At 41.2% G+C, this 14053-nt stretch overlaps 1 protein-coding gene across 2 annotated transcripts in view; it reads right to left on the minus strand.

Annotated features, from left to right (window-relative positions):
* LOC137652787 (uncharacterized) overlaps positions 1–14053 on the minus strand; it is a 397006-nt gene that overhangs the window by 231691 nt on the left and 151262 nt on the right. For both annotated transcript variants that reach the window (XM_068386195.1, XM_068386201.1), the window contains exon 2: positions 870–1854. In XM_068386195.1, coding sequence (XP_068242296.1) covers positions 870–1854 — 985 coding nt within the window. The remainder of the gene's footprint in view (positions 1–869; positions 1855–14053) is intronic.

The following is a 14053-nucleotide window of genomic DNA, read 5'->3' on the forward strand; positions in this document are numbered from 1 at the left end:
TAATGAATGAACAAAATCCTAGTTAATAGCCATAAAATTTGGAGTAAATTTGGTGTTATTAAGAATTGAAATTGTAGTTGCAATTATACAAACTATAAAAGTCTTGATTTTTTGACAGCGTTAATAGTAATTACAAATTTTGTTGCTAGTACAGTAGGCTGCGCACGTTTAAGTCCTTAATATGATTTTAGTTTTATTTCTTACTGGATACTGTATACTAAAATAAAATTGTTGTATATCTGTATTTTTTTTTATTACAGTTTCGCTTATTTTTGTGTATTTATATACTAGTTACAATAATTTGTCCGCTCCTATTAAATCATTAGTCTGAATCTTGGTTTTGAAGAGAAAAACTCATCTCGAGCAAAGTATATTAAACTAGGGTTTTATTTACCAGAGATCAAGTTCAATACCAGAAAATACCTTCATGATACTGAAACAAATAACTAACAGCAGCAAATAAGTACTGAAAAAAAAGAATCTTTTAATCAAGAAGACTGATAAATAAAAAAAAAAAATCTAATTTAAATCAAGTAAATGGATTTCTATTTAGAAAAAAAAAACATTATTTGTTCAACTATGAAATATATATATATATATATATATATATATATATATATATATATATACATATATATATATATATATATATATAAGATGATTTAAATTACTGTATTCGTATATAATTATTCTTTTTCTCCTTCTCTCCTCTACACATATAAACTATTCACAACCCTTATAAAAAGATCGCAGTCAATCCAAACAACGTATGAAAACTGATACGACATTATTGAATACAATATATAAATGTAATTCTTTCTATTTCTTTCCATCCATAAAGCCACTATTTATATAATATTCCCACTTACCGTATTCCGGCCAATCTGGATGTATCCTCTGGTCTTCAAGCTCTGAAGACTCCTGTGACATCTTGGTCGTGAAGAGCAGGTCCCCTTCTATACCGTCCATTCCAACGTCAATCAACTCAACGTCGTCATCAAGATCGTCAACATCATCTTTGGAAACTAATAAGGCATCTACACTTGGGACTTTGAAGCTTAACTGGAAGTCTCCTGATTGAAGATTCCCTGACCTGCGGTAACTTTCATCACCATTATTTTTAGTGAGGTCAATAATCGATGACATACTGGGTTCTTCTGACTCAGATTCTGACTCCGATGAGAACTCAGTCGAAGTAGAACCATCCGAGTCACTTGAGGTGCATGCACTGGTACGTGACGAGTTGCTTGTACTGTGGCCGCCCTCTGATACTTCCTGATAGCAATCTCCTCCTGAACCTAGACTTTTATTTCCTGTTCCTGGGGAAGCTATTTTTGAATTAATTTCTGGCCCGCAACAGCTGCTATTACCTTCCACCAATTTTCCTCTCACGCATGTGTCGTGGAGATTGTTCATGACATTTCTATTTATTTCTCTTACAGTACTATTGCTGGCACTAGTTGAACTACTAGCATCTAACCCATTGTTCCCAGTTGGAATGCCATTTTCCTCACTAAAATCAGATATGTTCAGAGATAATAAAGGAGATTCAAACTTTGCATCAACCTCAGTAGGCTCTAATTGCATAGTAATATGCCCAGTGCCAATATCTTGTGAGTCATGTAGGCTCATATCGATTTCATCTTGGAACTGAGGCTTCTTCGATGCCCTTGCATGCTCCAGCAAGAAGTGGACAATGATTTCTACCATTGAGTCTAGATGGTGTCCAAGTTGCTTGTTGCGCTTCACAAGTTTGCCAATATGAAGTGCCTTTAATAGCTTCAGTCGACTCCTGATACATGAAGACTGTGCCACCTGTTCTTCATCTAGTAACTTGAGAGATCTGTAGAGTTTCTGTAAAAGATAAAAAAAAAAACACTTTTTGTATTTTCCTCAATAAGATTAAAATCAAAATTCAAAATTTACCCTCAAACTATCTAGCAACACTAATTCTTTACAAGAGGTAATACATTGGGGTGAAACAACAAACAACATTTACTTCGACAAAAGGTTCCAGGAAGCATGACTAATACAAAATCAACCCAAAAGTGATATACCTCAAATCATATTATGACAGTAACTTCAAAACAAAATTCCATTCAAATATTGTACCATCTGGTTTGGACCTTGCTCATTATACATAAGCACTGCCCATAACTTTAAGAGGAACTAATGAAAGGAGCCATGTAATAACAATAAAAACACAAATCCACGTATCATTTAAATATTTGCAGCTTTCACCATAATTTTTTACATTCTACATAAAGAAGATATTATTGATGAGGAGTACTATTCACACAGTTGGGTCCTGACCCTCACTTTATATGATTGTGATAAAGACTTCGTGTTAGTATAGCTAAAAAACACTACGTAAAAAGACTTCAGCTTTGCTTACCTATGAAAAATTTGATTTGCTTTTAAAATGGGTTCTGATCTTGCAATATCACAAATGCTCATCTTCTGTAGGTAATATAATGCTAACGTACTTTAACTTCGCTAACGTACGTTAACTTCGGGGTAAATGTATGAGCCCTATATTTTCAAACTTTTTATTTTGTTTCTCTTATTTCTGTTAACTGTTGTTGGTTCTAACCACTCGTTTTTTGGGGGGCTCGGGCCATGTCATCCTGATGGAAGGGTTCCTTTAGGTAGCCTTCTAAGGGATATTTGCTACAGTGATACTCCCAGAGAAATAAACCGAAGGTCTTCAGGATTCTAACTCCTGGCGTGAGTATCCAATTAAGGATATCGCATAATATCAGGGGACGTATCCTTTAGATATGACACATAGCAATCTTCACCCCGAATAGATTTAACTCTTTGATGTAAGGAGGAAGACTGGCGAAAGAAGGGGGTGCAGTTTTAGGTACCCGGTGGACCTCCTATCCGTACTACTACCGGCTACCATTCCTTTACTTGTAGCGCTATAAGCTAGGTGTTCTCCCAACATTATCCCGGTGTTTTTTTGGCAAGTTTTGGGAATAATCATCATGCAATCTCCAGCATCCTCATCTTCAGGAAAGTTGAGTATTAATTCTTTCCTGTGTATAATTTTAGGCTCCCTTCTCACAGTTAAATTCCAATATTTTAGGTGTGTTTGGTTGAGCATTGCTAAGAACCAGAGGCAGCCATTTTACGACTGCAGTCGCCTGTTACTATTGCATTTTATTTAGTCAGTAGGGCAACAATTCCCAGTATTAAGCTATAATATTAGCTAGTTAGGAAAATTATACAAGTGAAGATTTTGCATACATATATATTATTCCTCAATCTATTATATAACTTTACTTTACATATGTGGCGGGAACCCCAGCGGTACCAACCTTGGCCGGGGATCCTACCAGAGCTAGGCTAGCCTCGCTCATATATACGTTAGTAAAGTAATTTCCCCATGTTTAGCCTCACCCTATCGTTGGTTATTGATTCGGATGAGAACTTACATTCTCTAAAATCAATGGATAAGGTTCGATATACATTCTCTCTCAGAGAAAAGAGGCTAAACCCTTCCTCCCTCCCTGAGTGCTGCCGCCGCTATAGGTCGCAACCACTGTCTTTCTTCATTGTCATCGAGTAGAACAGAGTTCTTGCCACCTCCGGCTTTGAGTTAGATAGTAAAAGACTCAGGGTGCCCTTGTCTTGCCACCGACGATGTCGCCAGCAAAGGAACCATGTTTTCTCTGCCGCCGACGATGTCGTCAGCGCAGGAAGCCATGCCTCCTCAGTTCACTGTTGAAGGTAGGCGGCATACCTGCCGCCACCTCTCATTTCAATGAACTATAAGACCCTTGCCCTTCCCCCTTCTGTCCTTTAGTGACATCATAGTCGTCACAACACTCTTTCACCGGTATTCTGACAGTCATCCCGGCTTGCTAGGTTGACTGCGTTACCGGCTGGTGCCCTGCCGGTGGCAGTTAGTTCAGCCGCCTCAGCAACCTTTCCCCTTACTTCCTTCCTTCACCGAAAGTGAATATTATTGGGGGGAAGATTGAGCCGGCCCTGACGGCTGCCTGTGGGAAACCTAACATACTTTGGGAAGTCCTCAGCCCTCTCTTGGACTGCCATCCACAATTATTGCCGCCGGCTATACTGCCGGCAGCAGGCCTTTTGTGGATGGGTGGAAGCCAGAATCAGATAGATTCTTACCCTTTCCATTGGAACTCTCATTCTGACAAGGAGACAGTAGGTGGCCTGATATTCCTCCTACACTTCCAATTATTGTGCTAAACCATAACAATGGGAAACTCTCCTTCCTTAATTCTTTCTCTCTCTCTATAAGTTAGTGCCACTAGGTACTGACCAAACCCCGGCAGTGCCGCCGGCTGAACTATAGTAGACAACTATACAGTAGTACACATGTTTTCTAACATACTCTGTGTTTCCTATCACAGTCTATTGTTGGAACCACAATATTATGTTGAGGTTTGAGTACTCCCTCAACACCCAGATGTTTTTTCTCGATCATCAGGACCCTAAAATTCACCGATCAGTATTAATAAATACTACGGGTGGATAATGTTAGTATAGACACTTACTAACTCTAACTCTAGTTCCTAGAGTTTCTTCTACTTTGTATTCCCCCTACCAGGGAAACCAAATATTATTACTGACGAAGGTCTCAGCAATAGCCTGGGAGAGGAAACACAGATATGTGTCTTTTCTACTTCCTTTCAAGCTTACTATCCTAAGCTATCATAAACAATAGTGATTACTATTGTCAATAAAAATGTATGGTTTTATATCAATGATATAAAACCATGATACTCATTGAGCCCTTTTCCTTTACAGGAGGAGCCGATGGAGAAGTGTGCAGCATTGTTCTGCAACCACAAGGGCAAAGACTTTTGTGGACACACAATGTGTTGCATCGTGTCGGGGGTCCTCAAGTATTGGGACCCGAAGGGTTGCCCCACCTGCTCAACCCTGCTGGCCAACGGCATCGGAGAAGCCTTCCCAGTCAACATAGAGACTAGGGACACAGCGACGGAGACCCTTCACAAATGGGTAAGAGGGTTCCAAAAGAACTCTCCGGGACCATACTTACCCAACGACTCCCTAAAGTGCCTTCAATTCCCCAAGGCTCTATCAAACGCGGTAGTGCCCCAGGAACAGGTCCAGCCTCCTCTAGTACAACTGAAGATCGACGCGGACATAAACAAGGCACTGGAAGGCATGGACATCCACCAAAAAAGGATGTCAGAAGTGTCCACTGACACGGAGCAGGGAGGCCCTGAAGAAGACGTGGAACAGCCACACGCGGAGGAAGAAGGATCCGTTTCACGCCAACCGAAGACCCTCAGTTCGCCGTGACGGCATACCAACCTATGCCGTCAACTTCTTCAGCCCCAATTCCTCAACCTGCTGCACAATTCAACAAGAGCGAAGCGATCCTCATGTCGATCCAGAAGATGTTGGAATCGTTCCAGAAGGAACAAGAGACGATGAAGCAGTCAATCAAGCAACAGCAGATACTGCTACAGGAGATGGTGGACTGCCCTGGACCCTCCAGGGGCTCCACTAAGAAGCCCCTTAGAGTGTTGGATCTCCCTCACTGCTCTGAAACCAACCTCTGGAGGTATGCAGAGCAAATGCCCATGATGAATGGGAAATTATTCATCTCAGAGAAGTTGCGAGCCAAACTAATTCAAGATCTCGAGATCTAGCCTAGCTTTTCAGCTTACCCAGACTGTTACGTGAGACTGCGGGATGAACATGCAGCCCATGAGGAAATGGTACCCAAAGAAGTCATTGTCTTCGAGCATGACAAGGCGCAAGCCATCCTCCTAAAAGCCTTGAAAGGAGCCGGGTACACCAACTCCAAAGTCTCAGCACTGAGCAAGGACACACCACCTTTCTTGCTCCTTCCTCCATATCTTTCCCCTTTTCGGAGAAAGCACTAGACTTTGCCATCAAGGCAGTCGAAGAGGGAAAACCCTGCCCAACTCTAGAGGAATGCAAACCATTCTCTCTAGCAATGCCTGCCTGCGAGGAGAAGTGGAAGGATGCCCACCTAACCTTCTCCGTCTCGAAGTTGAATCCAGAGATAGCAGGCCAGCAGTTCAATGAGAACCTTCCGAAGTTGCCAGACCATCTTCTGAGGAGGGAACAGGAGATGAAGGAGAGAATGCCTGGAAATGAGCGCAGGCCTACCTAACGCCCCAGAAATGTACATTTTCCTGGCTAAGTCTCACATGGGGACCCTTGTGAAAGGCTTCCATGCTTTCCTCAGAGGAAGGAGAGCCTGCAGAGAGTTCATTTTTGCCTCAGCAACCGTAAAACACGAACCCAGGAAGCTAATTTCATCGTGCATATGGGGTAAGGACCTTTTCCCACAGGAACTGGTCCGAGAGGTCATAGCCAGAGCAGCCACGGAGAATAGGAACCTACTCCAAAAGTGGGGCATGACCTCAAAGAGGAAATTCTCCTCAGATGGAGGTCTCCAGGCTAAGAACAAAAAGGCAAGAAGACCACGCAGACCTGCGCACTTCTTGACGTGACCATGACCACGATGCCTCAACTGGTAGCCCAGCCTCAGACCACCTTCCAGATGGTCCCTCAACAACTAGTAGCCCAGTCGCCAGCATTTAACCCTGGCTTTGAGAGCAGTCGACTTCCTTTCACCCTGACAAAGGATAAGGCCCAAGGAGAAGTTCCTCTGGAAACCTCTCTCGGGGCCGAGGAGGATGTGGTCACGAAAGCAAGTCCTCAGGACCCCCAAGCAATGAGGGGCTCCAGGTAGGGGGCAGACTGTACCACTTTCGGGATCACTGGACCTTCGATCCCTGGGCCCGCAGCCTAATCACGAATGGACTCGGGTGGAAATGGAAGAGAACTCCACCACGTTTTCCAGAATTCTTCCAACACTCCACCCCCTCGTTAGAAGAATATACCTCAGAACTCTTGAACAAAAAGGTAATAAGGAAAGCGAGGTCCATCAAATTCCAGGGAAGGCAGTTTTGTGTTCCCAAGAAAGACTCAGGCAAACTCAGAATCATCCAAGACTTATCTCCAATCAACAAGTTCATCGAGAACAACAAGTTCATCGAGAACAACAAGTTCCGAATGCTTACTTTGCAACACATAAGGACCCTTCTACCGAAAGGGGAGTACACAGTCTCAATAGACCTGGCAGATGCTTACTGGCATCTGCCAGTAAGCCGCCCTTTCTCCTCCTACCTAGGATTCAAGCTACAAAAGAAGAAGTTTGTCTTCAGAGCAATACCCTTCAGACTGAACACAGCCCCAAGGATATTCACGAAGCTAGCAGACACAATCGTCCAGCAGCTACGCTCCAAAGGAGTTCAAGTGGTAGCAAATCTAGACGATTGGCTGGTGTGGGTAGCATCCAAGACTACTTGTCTGCAAGCAGCCAAAAAGGTGATCCAGTTCCTGAAACACCTGGGCTTCAAGATCAATCGCAAGAAGTCTCGCCTTTCTCCAGCTCAAAAGTTTCAATGGTTAGGAATCCAATGGGACTTAAAAGTCAAACCATCTCTTCATTCCATCCAAGAAGAGGAGAGAGATCGTGGGAGCTGTCAAGAGACTAATCCGTCACAAGAGGATTTCAAGACGCCAACAGGAAAGAGTATTGGGCTCTCTCCAGTTTGCAGCAGTGACAGACCCAGTGCTAAAAGCACATCTAAAAGATGCGTCAGGAGTCTGGAGAAGATACGCACCAAACGCTCGAAGAGATCAACTAAGGTTGACCCCGACCCTATTGCACATGCAGTTAAGACCGTGGTCAACAGCAAAGAGCCTAGCACAGACAATTCCCCTGCAACCACAACAACCATCAGTGGTGATACACACGGACGCCTCCCTGGAAGGATGGGGAGGCCATTGTCACGTGAGAAAAGTACAAGGGAATTGGTCGCACCAGTTCAAAACCTTTCACATCAACATCTTGGAAGCTTTGGCAGTTTTCCTGACGTTGAAGAAACTATCCCCTCGCAGAGCACTCTACATCAGATTGGTCCTGGACAACGAAGTGATAGTAAAATGTCTAAATCGATAAAGCTCGAGATCACCTCACATCAACCATGTGATATTAGCCATCTTCTACCTGGCAAGGAAGAGGGGATGGCACCTATCAGCAGTTCACCTACAAGGGTTCCACAATGTGATGGCGGACACTCTATCCAGGCAAAAGTCGATAGAGACAGAATGGTCCCTAGACGCAGACTCATTCTCCTTCATCTCGGAAAAAGTCCCGGAACTGCAGATCGACCTCTTCGCAACGAGCGACAACAAGAAACTACCTCGTTACGTAGCCCCTTATATGGACCCCCAAGCAGAAGCGATGGACGCCATGTCCCTCGACTGTAAAAGGTGGAATCGCATTTACCGGTTTCCACCAACCAATCTCCTGCTAAGAGTCCTCGACAAGCTAAGATCCTTCAGAGGGACAGCAGCAGTAGTGTCCCCCAAGTGGCTCAAAAGCAATTGGTTCCCTCTAGTTCTAGAATTGAAACTGAAGCTGTTTCCTCTGCCAGACTCAGTTTTATCCCAACTGGTCCAGAAATCGACTCTCTACGCTTCATCCTCGAGAACCAACAACCTACATCTCATGATTTTCTCACCCTAGCGGCGAACAAAAAGTTTGGAACCTCGAAGGATAAAGTTGACTTCATCGAAGAGTATAAGTCAAGTTCGACTAGGAGACAATACGAATCGTCTAGGGAGAAATGGGTGACCTTTGTGAAAACAAGGAAACCGGCAGAAGTATCGATGATTTCTATCTCGCTTTCTTCATACACCTACACGAACAAGGCCTGGCTTCTACCATGATTACCTCGTGTAAGTCAGCCCTGACTAGACCACTTCTGTACGCTTTTGAGGTGAACCTCGCTAGTGAAATCTTCAATAAGATCCCAAAACCATGCGCTAGACTCAAGCCAGCAACCCTACCAAAGCCCATCACGTGGTCTTTGGACAAAGTCTTGCACTATGATTTGAACCTAAACAATGAGGATTGTACTCTAAAGGATCTAACACAGAAAGTCATCTTTCTGTTTGCAATAGCTTCAGGGGCTAGAGTTAGTGAAATAGTGGCCTCATCCAGAAACAAAGGCCATATTCAGTTCCTAGACACAGGAGAACTGAACCTTTTTCCTAATCCTGCCTTTCTTGCCAAGAATGAGCTACCCACTAAGAGACGGGGTCCTTGGAGAATCTGCCCACTGAAGAAAGCTCTCTCTATGCCCAGTAGTGTCTTAAGGTCTATCTTCGAAGAACTTCAGACTTCAAGGGAGGACAGCTCTTCAGAGGTGAAACCTCAGGATCAAACCTTTCCCTAAGACAACTGAGAGCGAAGCTCACCTACTTTATTCGGAGAGCGGATCCTGACAGTACACCCGCAGGTCACGATCCGAGGAAAGTTGCTTCTTCGTTGAATTTCTTTCAACATATGGACTTTGAAAGACTCCGCTCATACACTGGGTGGATATCATCCAGGGTCTTCTACAAACACTATGCGAAGCAATGAAATAAAACATTTTGTGGTGGTGGCGTGTAGTGTCATAAAAGCCATCGTCTAGTGCTGCGATGAACAGTGGACTGTTTTGGGACTTAACAGTGTATCGGGTGCATGGGTATACGTACCTTCTAGTGCAAATCATAACGATGATTAACAGACTGTTCCATATAGGTGCATATCTGACCAATAACACCAGTGCCGGTGAACATTTGCATCATAGTGTTTACGCATGTCCAATCTGGGGCAAGTCAAACCGATTTGGTTTCACATCTCCATTGAGTGGCATTATTCCGATAATGAAATTATATATATTTTTCCCTTACAGGTGATAATATAAACCCCGATGTGTATTAATGCTAGATCAGATTCATATTTTGCTATAACTACATTTAATAATTTAATTGCAAAATGAATACAAAAACGTATCTGCGTCTTATTTCTGCCACCTCAGTTGCTTATAAATAAAACATGCCATAGTTTTATTTAATCCCTATAAATATAGAGAACTTGAAATCAGTACAGATTTCCATGGTAATTAAAGGTAAGATCTAAAATTTTCCCTTTTGTTCCTTCGGAAATACAAACCTTGAATCCTTATTGTCAAAGTCGACACTTTCCCTGCAGGGGGCAGGAAGCACTAAGCCAGTTCCAGGCTTAGTGGAAATGACAGTTAACTGGAATTTCATATACAGGTCTAGGAGACCAGATAAGGATATCCATTTAAGGTAGAAGGCACACACACAAACCCACAGATATAGTACTTTCAAGTTAATTCTCTGGTATGCTTCCATCAGGATGACAGGGCCCGAGCCCAAAAAACGGATTTTGAGCAAAGTGAAAAATCTATTTTTGGGTGAGAGTTCCATGTCGTCCTGATGGACCCACTCTTTTGCCTGACCCCACCCGAAACTACTCTATCTGCGGCTATTTCTGCTTAACGACAAGTAATGGAATGGCAGCCGGTAGTAGTACGGATAGGAGGTCCACCGGGAACCTAGATCGGCACCCCTTTCTTTCGCCACTCTTCCCCCTTACATCAAAGAGTTGAATCTATTTGGGGTGAAGATTGCTATGTGTCGTATCTAAAAAATACGTCCCCTGATATCATGCTATATCCTTAATTGGATACTCACACCAGGAGGTAGAATCCTGGAGACCTTCGGTTTATTTTTCTTGAAGTATCACTTAGCAAATATCTCTTAGAAGGCTACCTAAAGGAACCCTTCCATCAGGACAACAAGGCACTCTCACCCAAAAAAAAGATTTTTCACTTTGCTCAAAATCTGTTTTATTTAAGACAGTTTCCACCGTACTATTGGGGTTTGAAAGTGCCTGATGAAGGGCGAGTATAGCCGGGGGCCGTCGTACACCACTACTATCTTCTAAAGAATAAGTAGCAAAATGTACGCCAACATTTCAAGACTACATCACTGTTGCATTGTTTATATTGTTAATAACAACAACTGGAGCATCAGTAACATTATCAAAATTTACTCTATTAATGATAACAATAACAATATATCTCATTTTATTCGATTGTAGTGCACGGTTTACTTTATTGATGAGAAAAAATCAATAATCAATATACATTTACTTTATTCATTTTAGAAATTGAAGAGTTTCATTTTCATTCCTCGCCAATATAGCTATCCAGCTTATCATATTATTTATGATGTTCCGTTATCTTTTACTAACTTTAGAATATGAAAATGAAAGATACGGGGATGTTTTATGCTATCCGTATCACTAAAGACGTATGTTAAGAGGTATATAAAAATTAGTTCCACATATGTCAATTCTTTACCACCTAATATCCTTCACACACATACACAAGCACCTGTATTCACACACACACACACACACAATCTTATATATTCCTTACTTGTCACATGATTCAGTATTGCAATCGAGTATATTTCTACAAAACCAGAGTGGACATAACTTCGTCTTATATTAATGAAAATCGTTTTAAAATGGGGGGGTGTTCATATTAGTATTATTACTGTTAATATTATTATCATCATTATTTAATATTATTATTATCATCATTATTTTTACTACCGAAGCTACAACCCTACTTGGAAAAGGAGGATACTATAAACACAAGGGCTCCAACCGGGGAGATTATCCCAGTGAGGAAAGGAAACAGGGTGATAAATAAGTTACAAGAGAAGCAATGACCAATCAAAGAACAATCGTATTTTAAGAAGAGTAACAGCATTAAATTAGATCTTTCATATATAAACCATAAAAACTTCAAAAAATAACAGGGCAAAAAATATTATTATTATTATTATTATTATTATTATTATTATTATTATTACTAGCCAAGCTACAACCCTAGTTGGAAAATCATGATGCTATAAGCCCAAGGGCTCCAATAGGGAAAAATAGCCCAGTGAGGAAAGGAAATAAATAAATGATGAGAATAAACTAATAATAAATCATTCTAAAAACAGTAACAGCGTCAAAACAGAATGTCCAATATAAACTATTAACAACGTCTAAAATAGATATGTAATATATAAACTAGATAAAGACTCATGTCAGCCTGGTCAACATAAAAACATTTGCTCCAACTTTGAACTTTTGAAGTTCTACTGATTCAACTACCCGATTAGGAAGATCATTCCACAACTTGGTAACAGCTGGAATAAAACTTCTAGAATACTGTGAAGTATTGAGCCTCATAATCGAGAAGGCCTGGCTATTAGAATTAACTGCCTGCCTAGTATTATGAACAGGATAGAATTGTCCAGGAAGATCAGAATGTAAAGGATGGTCAGAGTTATGAAAAATCTTATGCAACATGCATAATGAACTAATTGAACGACAGTGCCAAAGATTAATACTAGATCAGGAATAAGAAATTTAATAGACAGTAAGTTTCTGTCCAACAAATTAAGATGAGAATCAGCAGCTGAACACCAGACAGGAGAACAATGCTCAAAACAAGGTAGAATGAAAGAATTAAAACACTTCTTCAGAATAGATTGATCACCGAAAATCTTGTAAGACTTTCTCAAAAGGCCAGTTTTTTGTGCAATTGAAGAAGACAGACCTAATGTTTCTCAAAAGTAAATTTGCTATCGGGAATCACACCTAAAATTTTAAAAGAGTCATACAAATTTAAAGAAACATTATCAATACTGAGATCCGGATGTTGAGGAGCCACCGTCCTTAACCTGCTTACAATCATACTTTGAGTTTTGTTAGGATTCAACTTCATACCCCATAATTTGCACCATGCACTAATTTTAGCTAAATCTCTATTAAGGGATTCGCCGACCCCAGATCTATATTCAGGGGATGGAATTGATGCAAAGAGAGTAGCATCATCTGCATATGCAACAAGCTTGTTTTCTAGGCCAAACACATGTCATGTGTATATAGTATGAAAAGTAATGGGCCAAGAACACTACCCTGTGGAACACCGGATATCCCATTCCTATACTCACTATGGTGCCCATCAACAATGACTCTTTGAGATCTAATTACTTAAAAAATCAATAATAATGCTAAGAAACGACTCACACACTCCCAACTGTTTGAGTTTGAAAACAAGGGCCTCATGATTAACACAGTCAAAGCCAGCACTAAAATCAAGGCCAATCATACGAACTTCCTGACCACAACCAAGGGATTTTTGTACAGCATTGGAGATTGTAAGAAGGGCATCACATGCTCCAAGGCCTTTACAAAAACCAAATTGCAAACTAGGGAATACAGTAGATGATTATCTTAAGCAAACCTATTAAGATGTTTTGCCAGAAGACGTTCAAAAACTTTAGATTATATGGGAGTTATGGAAATTGGGCAGTAACCAGTGGGACTTGAGTACCACAAACACAATTACATAGAGGAGTAACATTACCAATTCTCCAATAAGTGCAAAAAGCTCCTCTTCTTGCTAACTTGCGCAAAATAACAGATAACTTTGGAGCTAAGAAATCTGCAGTCTTTATAAAAAACAAAGGAAAAATACCATTTGGGTCTACACCTCCATAAGCATCAAGGTCCATCAACAGAGCTTTAATCTCACGAGATCAAAAAGCTAAACTAGTTAGTTTAGCCTCAGGAAAACAGGAATGAGGAAGTTCAAGTTTTTCATTACTCTGTTTACTGTCAAAATCATCAGCCAAAAAGGTTGCCTTTTCTTTTGGACAGTGAGTGACTGAGCCATCTGGTTTAAGTAAAGGAGGAACTGTTGCATCTACACCAGAGAGTGCAAATTTAAGGGTAGACCACTATTTATGTTCCTGGTTTGTACCAGAAAGGGTTTCTTTTATGGTTAAATTGTACTCCTTTTCAGTTGAGGCATAAACTCTGAGAAAAAGCTCGAAGCTGAGTATAGTTGTTCCAGGTCAAATCTGATCTATTACCCTTCCAAAGATGATAGGCGTCCTGCTCCTCTAAATAAGCACGTCTACAATCATCATTGAACCACGATTTGTCCTTCACTCGGTACCTTAGCACACGAGAAGGGATACGCCTATCAATTATATTGACTAGATTCTCATTCAAAGGGACAACAGGATCTACACTACTAAATAATTGTGACCAATTCAAGCACAAAAGATC

This window comes from Palaemon carinicauda, chromosome 1 (genome assembly GCF_036898095.1).
Source record: "Palaemon carinicauda isolate YSFRI2023 chromosome 1, ASM3689809v2, whole genome shotgun sequence".
Lineage (NCBI taxonomy): Eukaryota > Metazoa > Arthropoda > Malacostraca > Decapoda > Palaemonidae > Palaemon > Palaemon carinicauda.